This window comes from Drosophila willistoni (assembly GCF_018902025.1).
Source record: "Drosophila willistoni isolate 14030-0811.24 chromosome 2L unlocalized genomic scaffold, UCI_dwil_1.1 Seg168, whole genome shotgun sequence".
Classification (NCBI taxonomy): domain Eukaryota; kingdom Metazoa; phylum Arthropoda; class Insecta; order Diptera; family Drosophilidae; genus Drosophila; species Drosophila willistoni.
This window is the reverse complement of record NW_025814047.1, coordinates 6,258,366-6,279,672: the sequence shown is the minus strand read 5'-3', so window position 1 is coordinate 6,279,672 and position 21,307 is coordinate 6,258,366. Positions and strand designations below refer to the sequence as shown.

The 21,307-nt window shown below is 37.6% G+C and overlaps 7 protein-coding genes across 9 annotated transcripts; 1 reads left to right on the top strand and 6 right to left on the bottom strand.

The window, feature by feature from the left end:
- The first annotated feature begins 33 nt into the window (after positions 1-33).
- On the top strand, positions 34-20,333 carry LOC6640727. 2 transcript variants are annotated; one of them, XM_047009801.1, is made up of 11 exons: positions 36-254; positions 1,294-2,165; positions 2,231-2,405; positions 3,164-4,143; positions 4,209-5,298; positions 5,365-5,738; positions 6,600-6,805; positions 8,054-8,835; positions 8,898-9,071; positions 19,374-19,758; positions 20,033-20,333. In XM_047009801.1, exons 1-11 carry the CDS (start codon positions 80-82, stop codon positions 20,331-20,333), a joined length of 5,514 nt encoding a protein of 1,837 aa, XP_046865757.1. In that variant the 5' UTR covers positions 36-79. The 2 variants fall into 2 exon arrangements, with proteins under 2 accessions (XP_046865758.1, XP_046865757.1); XM_047009802.1 differs by lacking the exons at positions 6,600-6,805; positions 8,054-8,835; positions 8,898-9,071; positions 19,374-19,758; positions 20,033-20,333 and adding an exon at positions 6,039-6,134 and having other exon boundaries at positions 34-254.
- Positions 288-7,365, bottom strand: LOC6640728 (RWD domain-containing protein 2A). Its single transcript, XM_002063928.3, has 2 exons — positions 7,133-7,365; positions 288-1,206 (listed from the first exon to the last, which is right to left on the bottom strand). The coding sequence occupies exon 2, from the start codon at positions 1,194-1,196 to the stop codon at positions 321-323; it is 876 nt and encodes a 291-aa protein (XP_002063964.2). The 5' UTR covers positions 1,197-1,206; positions 7,133-7,365; the 3' UTR covers positions 288-320.
- On the bottom strand, positions 9,073-11,449 carry LOC6641008 (uncharacterized serine-rich protein C215.13). The gene is made up of 2 exons (XM_002063926.4): positions 10,960-11,449; positions 9,073-10,900 (listed from the first exon to the last, which is right to left on the bottom strand). The coding sequence occupies exons 1-2, from the start codon at positions 11,247-11,249 to the stop codon at positions 9,718-9,720; spliced, it is 1,473 nt and encodes a 490-aa protein (XP_002063962.2). The 5' UTR covers positions 11,250-11,449; the 3' UTR covers positions 9,073-9,717.
- On the bottom strand, positions 12,392-14,305 carry LOC6641007 (putative N(4)-(beta-N-acetylglucosaminyl)-L-asparaginase GA14866). The gene is made up of 3 exons (XM_002063925.3): positions 14,015-14,305; positions 12,482-13,957; positions 12,392-12,425 (listed from the first exon to the last, which is right to left on the bottom strand). Exons 1-2 carry the CDS (start codon positions 14,137-14,139, stop codon positions 12,871-12,873), a joined length of 1,212 nt encoding a protein of 403 aa, XP_002063961.3. The 5' UTR covers positions 14,140-14,305; the 3' UTR covers positions 12,392-12,425; positions 12,482-12,870.
- LOC26529740 (putative N(4)-(beta-N-acetylglucosaminyl)-L-asparaginase GA14866) lies at positions 14,342-16,506 on the bottom strand. Of its 2 annotated transcripts, none has more exons than XM_015178694.3 (2): positions 16,498-16,506; positions 14,342-15,572 (listed from the first exon to the last, which is right to left on the bottom strand). In XM_015178694.3, the coding sequence occupies exon 2, from the start codon at positions 15,497-15,499 to the stop codon at positions 14,489-14,491; it is 1,011 nt and encodes a 336-aa protein (XP_015034180.1). In that variant the 5' UTR covers positions 15,500-15,572; positions 16,498-16,506; the 3' UTR covers positions 14,342-14,488. The 2 variants fall into 2 exon arrangements, with proteins under 2 accessions (XP_015034180.1, XP_023030791.2); XM_023175023.2 differs by lacking the exon at positions 16,498-16,506 and adding an exon at positions 15,629-15,798.
- Positions 16,777-18,293, bottom strand: LOC6641006 (putative N(4)-(beta-N-acetylglucosaminyl)-L-asparaginase GA14866). The gene is made up of 2 exons (XM_002063924.4): positions 18,083-18,293; positions 16,777-18,030 (listed from the first exon to the last, which is right to left on the bottom strand). The coding sequence occupies exons 1-2, from the start codon at positions 18,193-18,195 to the stop codon at positions 16,929-16,931; spliced, it is 1,215 nt and encodes a 404-aa protein (XP_002063960.2). The 5' UTR covers positions 18,196-18,293; the 3' UTR covers positions 16,777-16,928.
- Positions 20,334-20,364: 31 nt separating the features above from the next.
- LOC6641005 (60S ribosomal protein L31) lies at positions 20,365-21,295 on the bottom strand. The gene is made up of 3 exons (XM_023175026.2): positions 21,234-21,295; positions 20,703-20,965; positions 20,365-20,629 (listed from the first exon to the last, which is right to left on the bottom strand). The coding sequence occupies exons 2-3, from the start codon at positions 20,924-20,926 to the stop codon at positions 20,479-20,481; spliced, it is 375 nt and encodes a 124-aa protein (XP_023030794.1). The 5' UTR covers positions 20,927-20,965; positions 21,234-21,295; the 3' UTR covers positions 20,365-20,478.
- Positions 21,296-21,307: the final 12 nt, after the last annotated feature.

Here is a 21,307-nt window from a genome sequence, read left to right as displayed (position 1 = left end):
CTGTGAAGCTTTCAAAACCGTTACAAAGAGTTATTTTCAGTATCCACGTGTTGTCTCTTCAATGTTAGACGTGTAAAAAATGTATCAATTACTTGGAATTCTATTTATTATTAACTATCTGATCATAGTGGTCAATTCATTTGATGTACACTTTCATTTGAGTTATCCTAGTCAGAGATTGGGCTCCGATATTGATACGGATCTATATAAACGTGCTGCCATTTCAGCGGATTATCAGCAATTCTTTGACAAAGGTTTTGGTTTTTTCTTTAACAAACTTTATTAACAAACTTAACGAAAATTTGATATGTAGCTTTTGTTTAGGCTAAACCAAACAACTCTGCCTTTATATAGCCAGAGCCATGATCATCTAGAAATTTAATAAATTGACCCATATTCATGATGCCCTCCTCAGAGTTGGAACTGCCTTCGGCATTGAATAGCTGCTCGGTGAAATTATCAAAACGTCGCTTACGTTGTTTGGTTTCAGTGCGAACTAAAGTGATTTTTTGCCAACGCAAAGATTTAATGGAACGCCAATATTCTTGAACATTAGCCGAATCCCCTTCGATGCATATAATGCCCGGTTTTCCAGGTCTACTGAAACCACTTAGCTCCAATTGACGTGCCTGGCGTATGAGTTCTTGACGTTTCGTTGTCGATTTTATGTGATGGGAATAGATCCACATTCGCTCGAGGTTTGTAGAGGCCTCTGCCTCTACGGGAACTTCATTTGAAGTAAACTCACTCGCTGGTCGCTTGAGTAGAACTTCCATTTGATCTTGTAACCATGATAATAATTGATATATATACGGTTCTGTATCATCTTCTTGTTGCTCCTCCAAATATTTGGTAATTTCTTGTTGTAGATACTCCTCTTTGAGCTTGCCCAGCAACGATGAATGCACACTGATCCTTGCCTTTTCCAATTTGGGATATAGATGAGGTAATTCTATGCGTACATCAATATTATTGCTGTTACCCATTATTGGCAATTTGATAATGTATTCCAAATGAGCTGCTGGCAATGTGTGGCTCTTCTCCAAATACTCATTGTAATCGGTGACAACACTGGGGTCAAGTAATTGCAATTCATTTGGCTTACAATAAATGTAATTAAGTAATTCCAATTCCTCCAATTGTTGACTTATGCATCCACGATAGATTTGTTGTTCATTCTCATTAGCCATCATCATGATCTGAGTTCTAAGAGAGAGTAGTTTTGGTTTAGTCCAGAGCTAATGAAGAGAATTTACTTAAAGTACTAATTACTTTTACAACTAATGCTTTTAGCCAGCTACACTTTTAATGGTCTAAATCGTGTTGCCTCAGTGCCGGTGGCCTTTCCCTTGGACATATGCATATTGCAGTTGCCTACAGTGAAATATGCCACGGCCTTGCATAAGAATGAAGCGGATCTACGTCAATTTGCAGTATACGAATGGAAACCCAGTGCAAACTCTTATGAATTACTACTTGAACTACCTACACCCAAAGCTGTGGCTCTGGATTGTTTAGCTTACGGTGGTCGAGGCTATGTGGCCCTTAGTTTTAACCACACAGAAACCATTAGGAAGGCTCGTGAAGGTTCTCCCATCTATGAAATTTCCCCAGAAACGGGCATACGTGTAGTGCAATATTTTGCTAGTCTACATTTGCGTGGCATGTATCTGAGAATAAGTAGTCAGGAGTTGACTCTCCTGCAAGCTATCGATACAGGTTCTATTGATGATGTAAAGCAACAACGTTGTCCTTACTTCAAATGGACTACGGGTACCTTTCAGCGTCTTGGCTCCATAGCCTGTAGCAATGCACGACGCCTCGAGGCATTTGGCATTGATTTCAATGACTATGTGGCTGTGGCCAATTATGCCGGTTCCAATGGACGTACTGCAACCAATTCGGAGATCTATAGATATAATTCCACCATACGACGATTCCAGTTATTTCAACGTTTACGCAGCAATGGAGCAGTTGATGTAAAATACTTTAGTTTACCCATAAATGAGGTAGATCGTCGTCACTTTCTCATACTAGGCAATAAGATTGGTGTGAATGGCAGCAACAGCGAAGCCGACACTGTTATCTATATGTATGACAAGGGACAATTTGTGCCCTATCAGCGTTTAAGTTTCTATAACCTGGAACGTGTTTTACCCGTGCAGGTGGGTTCCAAAAAACAAAAGAGTGAAACAATGAATCAGTTTATGATTTTGTTTTATCGTTTTAGCATGCCATATCGGAAAAGTTTCTTTTATTGGTGGCTTGTCATAAGCAGGATGTTAAGATTTATAACCTTAATGATTGGAAATTTGAAGAGTCATCGGTACAATTTACAGAAGGAGCCTTTAGTCGTGGCGTTGCCCGTATGCGTAACTATGAGGAAAACGATCAACAGTATTTAGGTAAGTATAAAGATGCAAAATTTGACCATAAATGACTTAAAAGTTTGCCCCTCTTTGGACTAATGTCTTCTCTAAGGGCTATCTTTTTAAAAAAGTAATTCCAAGTAATTAACACTAAATTGAGAAATAAATTTTCTACCTTTCTTATACTTGATTGATGAGAGCTTCGATTACCAACGGCGATCGCCGTCTATATAAGGTACTAAATGGGCAGTCCCAAATTAGTTATTATCTAGTGACTATTAACACCTCTATGCAAATACTCTGAATACTAAACTGATATAGTACATAGTACATATCTTTTTAAATAAACCCAACCTGATAAAAGTAAAACCTATCCTCACAAATGTAAACATAGCCTTACAAAAGTAAACTTAACCTCAAAAAAGTAAGCCTAACCTCACAAAAGTCAATCTATCTAATCAAAAGTTATATTCTCACAACGTGCGACAAAGCTTAAACTTAGTTTACACCGTTCTAATAACATAAGATGATGATAAACAGTCATTACATTGCCAAAAGAGGATCATATTTATACCTACTAACAGATTTAAGAAGTCACTACCTAAAATTATAAGTAATGCTAATATTGTTTGTTTTTTGACATTTAAAAAGGTTATTGATCTTTTTAAACGCATTGTTTTTGTTAATCCTTGGTGTTAAGTCTGGTCCCAAAAGCAAGATACTCCATTTAGTAGGTAATTTAAGACTTTTGTTACTCTCAACTTTCTTGTGTAAATAAACTTTTTTTATTGCAGTGATTGCAAATGAAAATATGGCAGCCAACGAGACAAATATATACGAACCGCTCTATAAACAAGATGAACACGCCAATGTGCTGCGTCAGCAAATAATTGAATGGGCACGTCAGCAGAAACAACGTTTGCAACAGCAAAACATAGAAAATCTGATCAAGGGTTTAGAGCAAAAGCTAAAAACAAGAGAGGATCAATTACAGAAATCTCATATAAAGCGTATTAGAACCAAAACCTATACAGATGAAAGACTTCAATTAAGTTCCAACTATTGGGAGGCCTTGGAATATGCCAAAAGGGCATTGGATGTGGTTGAAAGGGATGCTCAAACTCATCATCTGAACAAGAGAGAAGCATCGCATCCACAACGAGTAAAAGAGGAACATCAATTTGCAGAACTGACTGTTGATACCATGGTAATCCATGATAAATTGCTTGCCCAACGCATCAATGGTCTAAATGTTAAGAAACCCATCTTTGATTGGGTCAATGCTAGCCAAGTGAATGTCAGCGAAAATTACAAGGAACCATCGGGAAATCTAATAGAAAAACTTGAAGTAAAAGATCTTCAAATAAAGGGCAAGCTAAATGGCTACAATTGGATGCACTTGCTCGATCAGACACTCAAACGTAAGAGCATGAAACAAGAGGAACAAGAACAAGAACAAGTGCAATTTGTTAAGTCTTCCATTGATGTAAAACATTTGAAAACCAAAACTGTTCTAGTCAATAGTCATGAGATTAATGATCGTTCATTGAATCATTTAGTTTCAATTGATGGTGGCAATTATATAGTGCAACAGGATGTACAATTTGCCCAACCCATACAAGTGAATCGTTTGTTAATCAATCAACGTCTAAATCACATACATGTCGATCGTCAACGATTTGATCTATTACTAAAAGAAGCCAATTATACCCAAGTGATTGAGGGTGCCAAAAGATTTGAGCGTGTTCAAGTTCAAGAACCCATAACCATAGCGGTAAGATAATGAAAACTTTTTAATATTTTCCATTCTAAACTAAAGTAAAAACTTTCCCTTTTTAGGGTCAACTATTGGGACCTGAGCTAAGGGCCATGTCACCCATGAAAGTTACACATCAATCTTTGGTTCTACAAGGTGATTACACGATCAATAATCAGGTTATTATAGGTAAACAATTGGCTATGAAAGATTTAGTTGATTCAGCCACACAACGTTCAGCCAAAGAGTCATTGAATAAAGCTCTTCCACTCAATAAACCATTAAAAAATGTTATTATACGCTTTGATCAACCTCTTAAAGCAAATCAAACAAATCTCAGTTTTCTCAATAAGCAACATCTAGAACAATTGATTCAATTGAATGTCCCGGATGTTCAAATGGTTGAGGCAACAAAATTCTTTCCACAAAAACTGGAAATTAGCCAAGGATATGCTGAAGTGAAATATCTAAATGGTCATGACATTCAAAAGTTGTCGCATTCGCTGCTGACCAAAAGTGGCAATCAGACAATTGAATGGCCCATCGATATGGAAAGTCTGCAAACGACTCAAGTTCAAGCTAAAAACCTTCAATTGAATGGCTTAAATCCAAATGATTATCTGCAGTTGTCTAAGAATCAAATAAGCAATGCCACATTACATATAAATCACTTGAACGCCAATAAATTGAATATAGAGAATTTACACTTAAATGGTCAAAGGATTTTCAATCAATCCTTGACGGATATATATACGACGGGCAGCAAAGCACCTTGGGATAGAGAAAATTTCAATGGCACAACAATCTATGCCCAAAATCTATGGCTTAAAGGTCACATCAATCATCAATGGGATGTGCCACAAATTGAGCAACGTTTGCAACAGTTGGCCGGTAATATTAAATATGTGGGAGATTTTACATTCCAAGAGCCAATTAATATAACACATTTGAGTTTTGGACAAACATTGAATGGTCTAACCAGTCGGGAATTTGGTTATAATTGGTTGACTATGCGAAGAGAGCAAAATTTCACAGCCCCCCAAAGTCTGGCCGCCATGGAGAGTCCCGAGGGTGTTGGAATCTATGGCAAAGTGAATAATTATACCCTAGACCAATTGGTCCAAGATAGTTATCGACTAAATGCCAGTGAGCTGTTGCCTACTGTGAGATTTGGTAAGTTAAAATACATACACACATTATTTATAACTTTTAATGCACTTTGAAATCTCATCTGTTTAGAGAATCCAATTGTCATGGAGGCAAATGTCCAAGTGGGCAGTTTAAATGGTCTACATGTGCCAGAGGATTTGCTATATAAGTCAGGTGGCGGCTATCTATTACAACCCGTTAATATAAAGGGCAATTTAGCCATCTCCAACCTGTGTAATATCAGTCTTTTGAATGGCTACCCCCTGGACAAAATAGCCGATTATCTGCAAGAGGATTCATTAATTGTAGAGCAAGCTAAATTTGATGAGGAACCCAAATATCAATCTCTAAATGGCCATCATTTGGATGACTTACTTAATCGTGTGTGGCTGGACAATGAGCCCATAGAGTTAAGTCAACCGGAAATAAACTCGGCTAGCTTTGAGGGCCTCATTAACTTTCAGGTAATTAACTATTTAACTTATTGTGTAAATGTTACACTAAGTCATCTATTTTTGTACGTTTAAAGTACTTATATAGCATAGAGTTGAAACTATAGATTACAGAAATTACTTTGACTAACAAATTGAAGACAAATGCCTTAGTCTTATTAAAATATTGGAAATTTTTTTTTTTCCAAAATGCAGTATAGAATGAGGACTTTAAAATACTATTTGCCATTTTTTTAAAGATCATTTGTTAAAAATATCTGCTATCTCTCATTGTGATTACATAGAAACTGTTTTAATTTCCTAATTTTTCAGATTTGTAGCTGTTTTCACAATTCAAAAGTTGCAATTTTTGTTACTCTATATCATTAAAAGATTGATTATCAGTCATATTACCGAAAAAGTAGTTGAAAGAAATCTCTTTATAAACAAGTTAAAGTCATGAAAAAGTACTTATTGACCTTTTTGAACAAGATAAAAAAGTTAAAAGCTCAAACATTCTTAATTTTCACTTAAAATATCTATCTATGCGTTAAGTAGGCACTGTTAATATGATCTCCTAACTCCTAAACTAAACAGAAAGTCATTAACTTACAAACTTTTGTCTTGGAACTGTGACTATGACTTAGCAGATAATTAGAACTGTTTACAGCTAGTCAAAGCTCAATTATTCACTTTAATTTCAAGGTCTCAAATGTTTCAAATGCTGAAATTTAACACTTTGACAGTTTTGTCTATGACAATTTGAATCGAAATAAACAAAACAAAAAAAACGTATGAAAATAAATATATACACAAGTCAGTCTACAAGTCAGACTACAACTCCAATCGGATTAAAGTTAACTGTAAAGTAAACAATTGAATTAACTTTTACAGGGCGACCTAAATGGTCATAAGCTCTACAAGATTGGACGCAGATATTTTAGTCTTACTCGTGCCAATCAGCAAGTTAATATACCCGTTCAATTCAATAATGACGTCACTTTCGCGGAGCCTCCTACAGCCAGACTGGCCCAACTACGTGGCAGCATCAGCAACAACAACAACAACAACACCAACAAAAATAATGGCCATGAGGCAGAGTAAGTAGTTTTTTTTTTTTGTTCGTTGTGTGTGTTTCGTTAATGTAAATGTTTCATTTTTGGAAGCTATTAAATTTCACTTTGATCGGTTGCGTCGATGTGAGGTGTCGGTGACTGATTTAAGGGTAAGGGGGGGAGGTGTAATTCATTTGTTTACGCGCTAACAGTTTGACAAGCACAGCAACTGTGTGTGTGTTGAAAGAAGACTCAGAAATCAGCTGTTCGAGCGAGTGAAATTGAATTTCTCTTTTGCACATTGTCTTCTCGAAAAGGGGCACACGTTTTGCAATTCGATATGAAACACAATTTATTCACATATTGGCATACCTTTCTTTGTGTGTTTTGTGTCTATGTATGTGTGCCGTATTTGATGTTTTATCCGTAGCTTTTTTGCGTTGTATTTATTTTTTGTAATTTTTTTGTATTTAAATGCACTTTTGTGGGGGCAGGAAGCGGGAGGTATATAAATGTGTGTAGTTTAACTTTACAGTTTTTCTTTTCGTATGAATAGTGGCAAACAACGGGGACCCAGTTGTTATTGCTTAATGTGACCGTTTGGTGCAATTAACGAAATACTGGTTTTCGCTAACCAAAATATTTCAAAAATTATGAATTTGAAGCTTATGATTTTGCTTTGCAATACAGCTGATTTATAAACTCTTTATTCGTATTTATTTCAAATTATTACTTAAACATTACATATATTTTATTTTTACATTAGCGTGTAAAATGCGTTTCCTTTCTAACATTTTTGAATGAGTAATTTGTTTTTCGTTTTTAATTTAACGCTACATTTCCATTCGTTATGCATAACAATTTATGGGCTTTTATTTTAGTTTTAAATAGCAGCTTAATCATTTTTGTCTTAATTACTTCATTTTTTTAAATGTGTATAATTTGTAAATAACATTACTTATTATTACAAATTGTAGGAATGTGACTAAATTTATTAAATTAAGGCCTAACTTGAGAATTGTTTTAATTTTAATTTTTATTATTTAATTTTTTGAGATCCAGAATTAGAGTCACCTATAAAATTTAACATTAATACATAATTAGAGGGTTTGTTTTTTGTTTTTTTAAATAATAATTATAGAATATGTTTATACATACATTTATAGAATATATATTTTTTAGTTTCATTATGTCACATTTTTAAAGCAAACTTTTAGTTATACATTCAAAAGAACCTTTTTTTTTAAATGGTTTTCAGATATAATAAATTTATAATTTTCTATTATTTTCCAGTAATAACTCGCTAAATTTTGATGATTTTGTGGCAAATACCTTAAAGACATCCGGCATACATACCATATCCGGACAATGGAAAGCTTCCCGTGCCATTGTTCAGGGGAATTTGGAAAACGTTCTTATAAATCAATTAAATTTAGTTGATGATATTGTATGCCTGCCCAAGGAAAATGTTACCAATCCTTCCCTGACCACCGTTGAGGCTCTCAAAGTTGTTCCCAGTGCCACTGTAAAACGTCTTTATGCCACGCCCAACAGCCTTATATCTAATATACCCATAGCAAATTGGATAAACAATGCTGTATATATTTATGGCAATCACTCGATAGCAGGTCAAAGTCAATTAGATGCAGTGAATCTATATAATGATCTTCGAGTGGATGGCCTGGTAAATGGTATACCTTGGACATCAGATCATCTATTATTGCGTGATAGAGAGCAATATAGCGAAGGATCTTTGAGGGTGGACAACGTTTTACCGCAAGAGCAACGTATTTTGACTCACAATATTGAAGAACTTTGGGTAGATCACATTAATGGTCTAAATGTCAATGAACTTTTGGTCAATAAGGCAAGAAATCGTCCAAATCTCCATGTGGAAAGTGAATTAGTTTTCAAACAGCCTCTAAGTGTGGGTAACTATGAGTTCGGTACCATTATCAATGAGGAGGAGGAGGAGCCGCCTAAAACCAATGCAAATGCTTACAAATGGAAACGTGCCACAGATGATTGGTCCGAGATTCAAGCAAATGTGGCTGCAGTGCAGCAACGTCTAAATGGTAAAGAAAAATATGAGTTTACCCATGACTTTTATATAATTTTGTTGCACTATATTTGACAGATCCCCCCAAAGTATTGGAAAACTTTATACTACTCCAGGAATTGGTTCAAAATTTTACCCACTTGGAGACATTCATCAAAGAAGATCAAGATGTTTTGGCTTTAGGACAGGGAAAAGAACAAATTGACTACTTTATCTGGCAAAGGAAGGAACAAAACTTTAAGCACAATTCAAGTGAGTTTTTTAATGTATTTTTTGTTTTTATTGATCATAATGAAATGAGAAATGAGACTTCTTTACTGGAGAGGCTTAAAAACTATAGACATTATGTGTGGATGAAAAGGGGAACATGTGAATAGATAGACGCTGAAAATCAGTTAGAGAACATAAAAATTCGAAATCATTTACTCTGTTCTGAGCGTGTAAGAGGGGGGAAATATGTTAAATGAATACATTCAGATGAAGAATAGGAGAAAAATTACATGTTTGTTTTCTACGAGCTACCAAAAATTATAAGAGTTTTTTTTCCAACTAGTTTGTTTTGTGTGTGTGTGTATAAGCTGAGATTAGATTAGATTATACATATATGCATACATATCTGTGACTAAGGCATTTAAACGATCTAATTCCAATTGCTGATATTCTTTTAAAATCTCATTACAACAAAATAAAAAGTAATCTCGTCATTATTTTGGGAGTTTAAAAAACATAAAGTAAACATATATATAAAATTGAAATCGTTTTTAAACTCTGCCCATCACAAATACTTGCATATATGGTTGTAGACATACATATATATATATTTCGGTATATATATATATGTATGTATAAAATGTATATAAGTTAAATACTAAATGTCGATATTGGCGGCAACTTAAGACTACTGCTCCAGTTCATCGCTCTGTACATCGACAATGGCTCTCAATATGCCCAATTCCAATTTGGCAGCTGCTCGACCCGATATACGATTCATCACATTGGCCACATACAAGCCAAGGGCTTCATGTCGCGATGAGTTGCAAAGATTCTTGAAGAATGTCGGCGGCAGTGAATTATTGAAATTGCCCAAATTGATAATCTCACCACCGCTGGCCACGCCACCATTATTCGATGCAGATTTCGATTCAAAAATGATATCATTCTTGAAATCCAATTCCTCGATGCCGGCATGCGGTGAATAGCCATTGGTTGAGGCCACCGAAGTGGAAGCCATGGTGGCTGCTGTCGAGGATGTGGCACCAACTCCATTCATTTGCTGTGAAGCAGCCGCTGGTATGGTTATGATATTAATGCCAGGTGGTGGAGTCTGATTGCTCTCACGTTCGCGTTTCACTTGCATCAGTTGGGCGGTTGTGGTATGAACCACTGGTGGAGGAGGAGGATGATGAGCAGCAGAAGTAGCTGAAGCTGTGGCCGTTTGTTCTGCTGCTGGAGTAGAGTTTGATGACGACGATGATTCAGAGTTTTGATTACCCTGTTGTTGGGGTTGTGTCTGTTTGGCATTAAATCTCATGCCCTTTCGTGCCATTTGTGATGAGGATGACGATGAGCCATAATCCTCGGATAGTTTACGTTTTAAAGAATCGGGCAATTGTATTGTGGTGCGTCCTTTACCGGCAGCAGCGGCATTTTGTCCACCGTGTGACGCCGTTGATGTGGGTCTTTGTATGCCAGGAGTCTTCTTCAGGGTTATACCCTTCTTTTGGAGTACAGCTGCTGCTGCCAGGGAGACAGAATTTGATGAAGCATTCGAGTTGTTTGAGGATGTGACAGTTGCTGCCCGTGGGTTATTGGCCATTGTGTTGAGCAATTTTCTTTCCTCCGATTGGAAAGCGGGACGTGGTGTATCAACCATGGGTTTCAATTTCTCTTCAGATTTTTCTGGTGAATTAGAACTCAACGATTTGCTGGGACTTTCGCCATCTGAGCTGGCAGAACCAGAGCCTGTTGAGTTGGCCGGTTGGCTAAATTGATTAGGCGGCACCATAGAATCATCATCCTCTTCCTGTTCTTGAACCTCGAGCATTTCAAATTCCTCAACCTCCTCCATGGGAACTTGTTCACTGGAATGTCAATTTAATCTTTAGACTCGTAATTTTGAATAAATTAAATGTATACTCACTCATCTTCTTTAATTGCCACGGGTGGCTTGTGCTCCTGATGGATTTGATGCATTAGATTGAATAATTTCCATGTGGAATTCGGTTTGAGTTTCTCCTGATCGTATTTCTTTTGCAGCACAATGAATATGGAGCGTGATTCGTGTACAGAGAGTTTATTCAATCGGCCAATTCTCTGCCAGGCCTCGTCCTGCTCCTGCTTGGACGCCGAACCGCCATTGTTGGGATGCAGGGCCTTCTCTTTGGCAATGTCCGCTAAAATTTTATCCAGTTGTATGGCCATTTTAGTCATTGACTTCTGACCACCGGGAGCGGACAAACGTGCGTTATTATGAATTTTGACTGCGTTTTATTTATACCAAAGTGAGAAAGAAAAAAAAACAAGTAATTCCTTTTTTTGTTAAGGCGGCCGCTTGATATTTTTTTTCGCACTTTTGCCTTTCCCTTGGCGTTCGTTATGTGGCTTGGTGTTGCTCTCTCTTTCACACTGCTGTGTATGCCGACGCCAATTTGGCGGATTTGCAAGGCGTTAGTACATCTTTTTTTTTGGGATTTTTTGTCCAATTTTTGTAATCGATAAATATCGGCATTTAAAAAAATTAAAGTATCATAAAATCGGTATCGGTAAGATTTAAAACTAAATTTTATTTTTACATAGATAACTAGAAATAAAATGTGGCAACAACATTTGGATAAAATACTAGCGGACATTAGCACTATTTGTGCAGTCAACTAAAATTTTAATGAATATTCATCGGGAATAATTGAAATTTAAATATTGTTATTAATCGAATCCTTTGAGAGCAGACTAGGTAAACATTTCACTGTTTCTGTCCGCGTGTTTGGCCCAGATTTAACGGGACTGCTGATCACAATTGAAAACTCTTTCCAGCCATAACAAGAAACCCCATATTCACCTAGTCGATTAACCGCAATTACAGCTCCATAAAAATGGGTGTGATATTTTAAAATACGCTGGATCCCCACTTCTGCTGCCTCTGCGGGTGTCTTGCCGACACGCATTGCCTCAACCGCCAGTAGAGTGGGTAAATAACGCATAATAATATCGCCATTCCCAGTGGCGGTTGCTGCTCCGACTCCATTGTCTGCATAGGCTCCTGCTCCTGGTATTGGAGAGTCGCCAACGCGTCCTGGAATTGTAAATTCTAAACCGTTAGTAGATGTTCCGGCATGAATTTGATGATTCACATCAATCGCTACCATTCCTATAGTGTCATGATTGTCAGGACCAATATTATAATTTGTCCGATCATCGTTCTTTTTTACGGAGGAAATGGTCGTGGGTTTGGGTTTATATGAACCGCCAGGGGTTCTATTCAGAATGTACCAGGCGTGTTCATTTCCTTCGGTATGGTTCCAAGAATTAATGACCATAGGCAAGAGTGGACTCTCAGGACCAACATTGACCTCATTTTTTGAGTTAGTTTGATGTTCTGACCATGGAACACTTCAAGAATTGTTGTGTTAAATTTTAGTTTTAACCATATATAATTTAAAACATACTTGCTGGGAACATCTGTTGTAATTGGAACAGATGTTGTTAATTCATTGGGCATTGGGCTGACCACGAGGCCTATACAAATCAAGGCAAAAGAAATCGGTAAAGAATTCTTTCCAAAATTAAGCATTTCTTCCGCTACTACTCCTACAATTTAACTATAATTGAATTTTTTTTTTTTTGTGAATCTTTTCTGCGTTTTAAGTTACAACACCATGAACTTAACCTCTACAAATGTATATTTCGTTTCTGTTTTCGAATCCAAAAACTTTTTAAAATCAAATTTTAATTTTAGACAGCCTGGCAACATTAGCGTTGTCCGAAACTGTTTTTGAAATTTTTCAACACTACATTTTACCCAAGTGAATATATACCGGGAATAATTAAAATATTGTTAGTTATTTTGAGAAACTTTCTGAACAACTTTCGGTAAACATTTAACTGTTTCTATCCGAGTGTTTGGGCCAGATTTTACTGGGCTACTAACCACAAATGAGAACTCCTTCCAGCCGTAACATGAGAGCGCATATTCACCTCGCCGGTTCACTGCGGCAAGAGCTCCCGAAAAATCCTTGTAATGCTTTATAATACGTTGAATTGCCAATTCAGTGGCCTCAGCAGGTGTCTTGCCGGAACGCATTGCTTCCACAGCTATTAGAGAGGGCAGGAATCGCATCATAACATCACCATTGCCAGTGGCAGTTGCTGCTCCGACCTCATTGTCTGCATATGCGCCAGCTCCTGGAAAAGCTGTGTCGCCTACGCGTCCTGGAATCTTAAAAGTCAAACCATTAGTAGATGTGCCGGCATGAATCTGTTTATCCACATCAATGGCTATCATGCCAATTGTATCATGATTCTCATGTCCAATATTGTGTTCTGTTGCATCCTGTTGGTCCTCCTTCCAACTATTATTATCGGTGACATTGAGCTTACATGGCCCACAGGATGCCTTCGGATCGGGGTGAACATTGTTCCAGAAATTCGGTTGACAGTTTTTACCAATCCACTTTCGCCACAATTCATTTGATTTGGTCGTTTTAAGAGATTCGCCTTGGAAACCAAATGACTGGGCAAACTCGGTCGCCGCATTCCCGACCAGCATCGAATGTTTGGTATGTTCTAAAACAACACGGGCCACACGGATGGCATCGTTTATGTATCGCAATCCGGCCACTGCACCAACATTCATAGTAGCACCATCCATTATCATGGCATCTAGAGTAGTATCTCCAGCCTCATCAGGAGATCCACCCAAACCAACTGCAAGATCGCATTGCAGTTTTTCGCATCTATTGCAACCTTCGACCACGGCATTGCGAGTCTGACCGAGGCCTCCAGGTGTTCTATTCAGAATGCGCCAAGCGTGACTGTTGGCCTTGGTGAAATTCCAAGTATTGATGACCATGGGCAGTAGAGGAGCTTCCTGATCAGCCCCAAAGTCCTTATTTGACTTGGTTGGACTTGCTGATAAAGGAACACTTCAGGATTGTCAAATTAATTTTTGGTTTACATTGATGAGAATATTTTAAACTTACCTGCTGAAAATCTCTGAGGTTATGGGCACAGATGTTGTTGATTCCATGGGCACTGAACTTACCATGAGGCCCATGCACATCAGACCAAAACACATTACGAAAAATCTCTCTCTAAAACTAAGCATTTCTTCTGCTTCTAACTATAAAATTATAATTGAATATTTATTTTCCTTCTTTCGATGTGAGTTTTTCGATTCTTCAATCACGCCAGCAAGAACTTAACCTCTCCGAATAAAATTTATGCTTGCTTGTGTTTCCGTATCCGCTTCGGAATTGAAAAATCATAAAAATATAATATTGTTATTCGATTAACATTAAACAGCAATATCAAACTGACGAAGTTTTTAAACATCGTTTTATTGTTACAAAAAGAAACGGAAATAAATTCAAACCGTCTGGCAATAACATTTTTTTACGTTGCCCGAACTGTTTTTGAAATTAACCAACACTAAGTTGGAAGTTACCGGGAATAATTCAAATTCCAGAAAAATCGATTGGACCGGAACGAGGTAAACAGTTTACTGTTTCTATCCGCGTGTTAGGGCCAGATTTTAGTGGGCTGCTAACCACAATTGAAAATTCCTCCCAGCCATAACATGAAACTGCATATTCACCAAGTCGATTCACTGCAATGACAGCTCCAAAAAAATTCGTGTAATGCTTTAAAACTCGTCGAATTCCAATTTCTGCTGCCTGAGCGGGTGTCTTGCCGGCACGCATTGCCTCAACCGCCAGTAGAGTTGGTAGAAAACGCATTAAAACATCGCCATTGCCTGTGGCGGTTGCTGCTCCGACTTCATTGTCTGCATAGGCTCCTGCTCCTGGTATAGGAGAATCACCAACGCGTCCTGAAATCTTGTAGCTCAGCCCATTAGTAGAGGTTCCGGCATGAATATGATTGTCGCCATCGATGGCAATCATCCCAATAGTGTCATGATTGTCAGGACCAATAGTATGCTCTTTCCCAACACTGTTCTCCTTCTCGGGGGTAATGGACGTGCGGTTGGGCTTATATGGACCACAGGTAATCTTCGGATCGGGATAGACATTACGCCAGAAATTTGGTTGACATTTGCTATCTATCCACTGTTGCCACAAATCCGTTGAATTACGCGTGCTGAGAGATTCGTCGCGAAAACCCATTGACTTGGCAAACTCTGTGGCCGAATCTCCCACCAACATTGAATGGCGGGTATGCTCCATGACATGACGGGCCACCCGTATGGCATACTTAATGCGTCGGAGGCCCGCCACACAACCCACATCCATGGTAGCACCATCCATAATCATGGCATCCAAAGTGGTTTCACCCAGTTCATCGGGGGAACCGCCATAGCCAACAGAAAGCCTGCTTTGCAGTTTTTCGCACCTGGTAATACCTTCGACCACAGCATTTCGCGTCTCACCAAGACCTCCAGGTGTTCTGTTTAGTACATGCCAGGCATGTTCATTGCCTTCGGTATGGGTCCAGGAATTAATGACCATAGGCAAGAGTGGACTCTCAAGATCAACATTGACCTCATTTTTCGAGTTAGTTTGATGTTCTGACCATGGAACACTTCAAGGATTGTTGTGTTAAATTTTAGTTTTAACCATATATAATTTAAAACATACTTGCTGGGAACATCTGTTGTAATTGGAACAGATGTTGTTAATTCATTGGGCATTGGGCTGACCACGAGGCCTATACAAATCAAGGCAAAACAAATCGGTAAAGAATTCTTTCCAAAATTAAGCATTTCTTCCGCTACTACTCCTACAATTTAACTATAATTGAATTTTTTTTTTTTGTGAATCTTTTCTGCGTTTTAAGTTACAACACCATGAACTTAACCTCTACAAATGTATATTTCGTTTCTGTTTTCGAATCCAAAAACTTTTTAAAATCAAATTTTAATTTTAGACAGCCTGGCAACATTAGCGTTGTCTGAAACTGTTTTTGAAATTTTTCAACACTACATTTTACCCAAGTGAATATATACCGGGAATAATTAAAATATTGTTAGTTATTTTGAGAAACTTTCTGAACAACTTTCGGTAAACATTTAACTGTTTCTATCCGAGTGTTTGGGCCAGATTTTACTGGGCTACTAACCACAAATGAGAACTCCTTCCAGCCGTAACATGAGAGCGCATATTCACCTCGCCGGTTCACTGCGGCAAGAGCTCCCGAGAGCGTCCAGGAATCTTAAAAGTCAAACCATTAGTAGATGTGCCGGCATGAATCTGTTTATCCACATCAATGGCTATCATGCCAATTGTATCATGATTCTCATGTCCAATATTGTGTTCTGTTGCATCATGTTGGTCCTCCTTCCAACTATTATTATCGGTGACATTGAATTAATGACCATGGGTAGAAGTGGAGTCTCTACATTAGCCTTAATCTCCTTATTCGACTTGGCTAAATTAGCTGACAAAAGAACACTTCTAGGATTGTCAATTTAAAAATTTTAAAAAATTAGTCGTGGTTTTGAACTTACTTGCTGGGAACATCTGTGTTTTTTGTATCACATGTCGCTACAGATTCCAATGCCAGTGAACAGACCACAAGGCCTAAACATATCCGATCAACAAAAATCCTTGAAAAACACTCCATTTCTTATGCTATTTAACTATATAATTGAATAATTTTGTTTCTTTATTTCTTTGGTTTAATGATGACAGCAAGAACCTAACCTCTTCAAATTGATAAATTTTGTGCTCTGTTTCTTCCATTAAAGTATATAATTTTCAAAATTAATTAACAAAATGAAACCAACGAAGTTTTTAAACTCCATTTATTGTTACAAAACGAAACCGAAAAAAACTTAAACAGTCTGGCAACAATATTTCTAGCGTTGCATGAACTGTTTTTGAAATTAATCAACACTACATATATACCGGGAATACTTAAAATTGAAATATTGTTTATTTATAGCCTAACTACATTTATTGTATCCTGGCTAGCTAAACATTTAACCGTTTCTGTCCGAGTATTAGGACCGGACTTAACTGGACTGCTGACCACAAATGGAAACTCCGCCATGCCATAACAGGCTGCCCCATATTGACCCAGCCGATTAACTGCAATAACAGCTCCTGAGAAATCCTTGTAATGTTTAACGATACGTTTTATGCCGAGCTCAGCTGCCTCTGTTGGTGTCTTGCCAGCTCGCATAGCCTCAACTGCCAGCAGAGTGGGCAGGAAACGCATCATAACATCACCATCGCCGGTGGCAGTTGCGGCTCCGACTTCATTGTCCGCATAGGCTCCTGCTCCTGGTATGGGCGAGTCACCGACGCGTCCAGGAATCTTATGACGTGCCCCGTTGGTCGAAGTTCCGGCGTGAATTTGATTATCCGCATCGATGGCTATCATTCCAATGGTATCATGATTGTCATGACCAATCTTATACTCTGTTCGAGCACGATCCTCCTTCCAGCGGGTAATAGGCGTGGGTTGAGGCTTATATGGACCACATGAGATCTTTGGATCGGGATAGACATTACGCCAGAAATTTGGTTGACAATTCCCTGCTATCCACATTTGCCACATTTCTTTTGACTGCGGCGTCATCAAAGATTCACCACGAAAGCCCATTGACTGGGCAAACTCTGTTGCCGCCGATCCCACCAACATTGTGTGCTGGGTATGCTCCAGCACATGACGGGCCACACGTATGGCATCCTTGATCCGCCGCATTCCAGCCACAGCACCCACATCCATGGTAGCACCATCCATAATCATGGCATCCAAAGTGGTTTCACCCAGTTCATCGGGGGAACCGCCATAGCCAACACTTCCATCGCATTGCAATTCCTCACATTTGGTGCAACCTTCGACCACGGCATTTCTCGTCTGCCGAAGTCCACCCCGTGAGGCATTCAAAATGCGCCAAGCCAATCTATTTGCCTCTGGGAAATTCCAAGTATTAATCACCATGGGCAGGAGTACATCCTGACGATCTCCTTCCGGCTTCTTATTCGGCTTGCCTGGGCTTATTCCCAATTCGTTCAATGGAGCCAACCTAGGACTGGTTTAGAATTTAAGCCATGGAACACTTTTAATCCCTTTGAATCACTCACCTAGTGGCCACTTGGCCTGTGCCTTGGGTTGATGTGGCCAGCGAACTAACCACCAAACCCATCCATATTAGGCCAGCACAAATGCTTTTACATACTATGCCAAATTTTGGCATTTTATTTCCTTTCTTTGTGGGCGTTCACTTTGTTCATTCGATATCGACTGCTCTTTGGCGATTTGGCGTCTTCGGTTTTTAAACACGCAAACCTAACCTCACTTCCTTCCCCTCTTTGTGTGTTTGTTATCAGAATTTTTGCATTTGTTTTCATTATACCCTTACCACCATATGAAGGGGTCATAACAAATTTCTATCTACTTCAATCATATCTTATCGTTGTACTATAATCTGTATCATAAAACTCTTTCGAGTGAGAGAGATCGAGAATACATATATATTGATCGATCAAAAACTCAAGAGAACTACCTTAAATTCATTGGAAATTATAAATATAATTAAAGAGCTATCTTTATATTATAGAATATTGATTGATTGATCAACAATCTATAATATAGATTCTATATTATAAAGAAGTATTGATTGTCTATTAGAAACTTAGCAAAAGTCTCTTAAATTCATGTAATATTATATATATTAAGAGAAATGTTGATCATTTTAAAAGTTTACTACTTATAATTATCAAAATGATGTCTATAATCAATGATAATGATTTTGTATATATTCCCGCGGGTTCTCATTTCCAAATCGTGAACAAATCTAAAATAATTTTATTTTTCAAATAATATTAAAATTGGAAAATGACTAATATTTTTCACATTTCTTTTTAAACGAAAAAGATTTAAATTTCGATTTAATCCTTATAGAAAAAGTCTGATCGTTAAATAAGTAATTCAATATATTTTTATTAGATGATAGTGTCCTTTTAAGGTTATAACAAATTTAACATTCATGAAAATATCAAATTCAATTTGGTCGACAAAAATCAAGGAATATTAAAAAAGTGTAATCATTAAAGTTTAATATAATAAACTTTAAAATAATGGCAAATTTCTCAAAACGAACAAAGTTAATTTTTAGTTCCTTCTATTAAGAAATTGTTGTATATATTTGTAAATTCAATGTTTTTATATATGAATTCTTGATTCAGAAATATTGAGATCTTTTTCTGATCGGTCAAAGTTAAAACAATATACTTTTAACATGTTCTTAAAACATACTGTTGACAGATAATACTTACTTAATACCTATATCAATCGATAGTTCCATCTACCCGCTTACTAATAGACAGTGTACAGCCTAGTCGACTTAACGCATTGTACTTTTCTTCTCGACAGGCCTCTTGTTTGCTAGTGCAGCTGGTTTCCGACTGGAAGACAAAGATTCGTCCATTAAGGAATTCCCGATAATTCTTGGCAAGCTCAAATGTCTGGCTCAACAATTGCCAGATAAATTAAACATACATTGCCACAATAAGAGCAACAATTCCTCCATACCCAGGAGCAAGGTAAAACAGCTGTTGCCGGCTGCTTCCTCCTATGATGATTCAGCCTTGGTGCTATTGACCCATAATCTAACTGTGGAAATTTGGCAATTGAAGCAAGATCATTACGAGCTAGATTATAGTCTGGAGAATCAACAAGTGGAGCGTTTGGCCCTTCATAATGATGAATATGTGGCCTTACTTTTGCTGAGACCTACGCCAGAGATTCGTATATACAGGTAAGCAAAATGTAACGAAGAGATCAATGGAAGAATTGAGTAAGACACAGAATCTAAAGAGCTTCATCCTAGAATTTGACCACTTAAACGGCCTTGTGTAAGAATTTTGATGGCACATTCCAATTAGGAGCTAGTAGAAACTAGATTACGCCTTTAAATAGGTAAACTACATTAAAAGAAGGCGTCACTATAAGATAATATAAACCATTGACATTATGATCTCGTTACAAAACTCAAATTAGTTTACTAATCACATTTCTTTTTATCTTTGCAGATCCAATAGACTAGAGCAGATAATTGATTTAAATTCCGCAGCTGGTAAACCAAATGATATGATTTTCTGGTACTTGAAGGAAACGAAAGATCTTTTGCTATGCCTGACGAGCCATGAGCAAGCTTTAACTATCTATCAGCAACAAGGAGCAGCCGGTTTCCAATTAATCTTAAAGGAGAGCACTTTACCCTTGAATCATACAATGATTCTCTTGGAATTGGGCATATCAAAGTTATCCCTATTGGGTCTAACTTCTGGACAAGATCTTTACTTGATAGCACCACAATTTGCACAGCTTTAACACAAAATTTATCACACACACACAAAAATGATTCTTGTTAACTTTTCCTCCAGTTGTTATTGTTATTTCTTGTTTGTTTTTCTAAATAAAAATTTACTTTTTATTGAATGCAAATTTCAATAACTGTGTTTTTGGGGGGATGTGTTTAATCGTCGCTGGATTCAACATTCTCAGTTTGCAGGTTCTTGAAGGTGGGCACCGCCACATATGTCACATAGGTGTACAATTTGTTGGGGGAATCCTCATCATCGTTGCGACGACGCGCCAAACGGACACGCACACGGAATGGTGTGGATCTGCCAGGGGAGAGAGAGCGGGGATTTATTAGTTTGCTGTAGATTCCATTCTGTGAGAATTTTAGAGACTTACCTGATACCCTTGGACCAGATGTGCTTGTTAAGACGTGTATCAATTCTCACATCATTGGTGCCCATCTCACGCTCGGCAAACTTGCGGATTTCCTTGATGGCGCGTGGGGCGCGCTTCTTGAATCCAATGTTGTGCACACGCTTGGCCAAATGGATGGTGCACTCGCGGGTCACTACCTCATTGATGGCAGATTTGTTGATTTTCTCGCCCTTAGTTTTGGCCATTTTTCTTGTTGTCGTGTCGCAACGATGCTATTCAATGACCTAAAACATTTCAAAATACAGATAATACAAATTAATACAATATTCCACATCATCATAAATAACAACAATTCACCAAAAAAAAAAAAAAAGCCGACAGCAATTTTCTTTCTATAAATAAACCCATAGTAAATACCATTTTTAATAAAATCTCTACATGTTTCATTAGCTCTAATTGTTAAGTGTTGCATTTCCCACATATAGTTTTATTTTGTTGAATGAAAATTGCGATGTTTTTTGATTAAAATTGCAGAAACTTAAAATTACCCACCTATACGGAAATGAAAGCTGACGTAAAAGAATTGTCAAAAGTCAGGGTTACGCGAACAACAATCGAACAGGGTT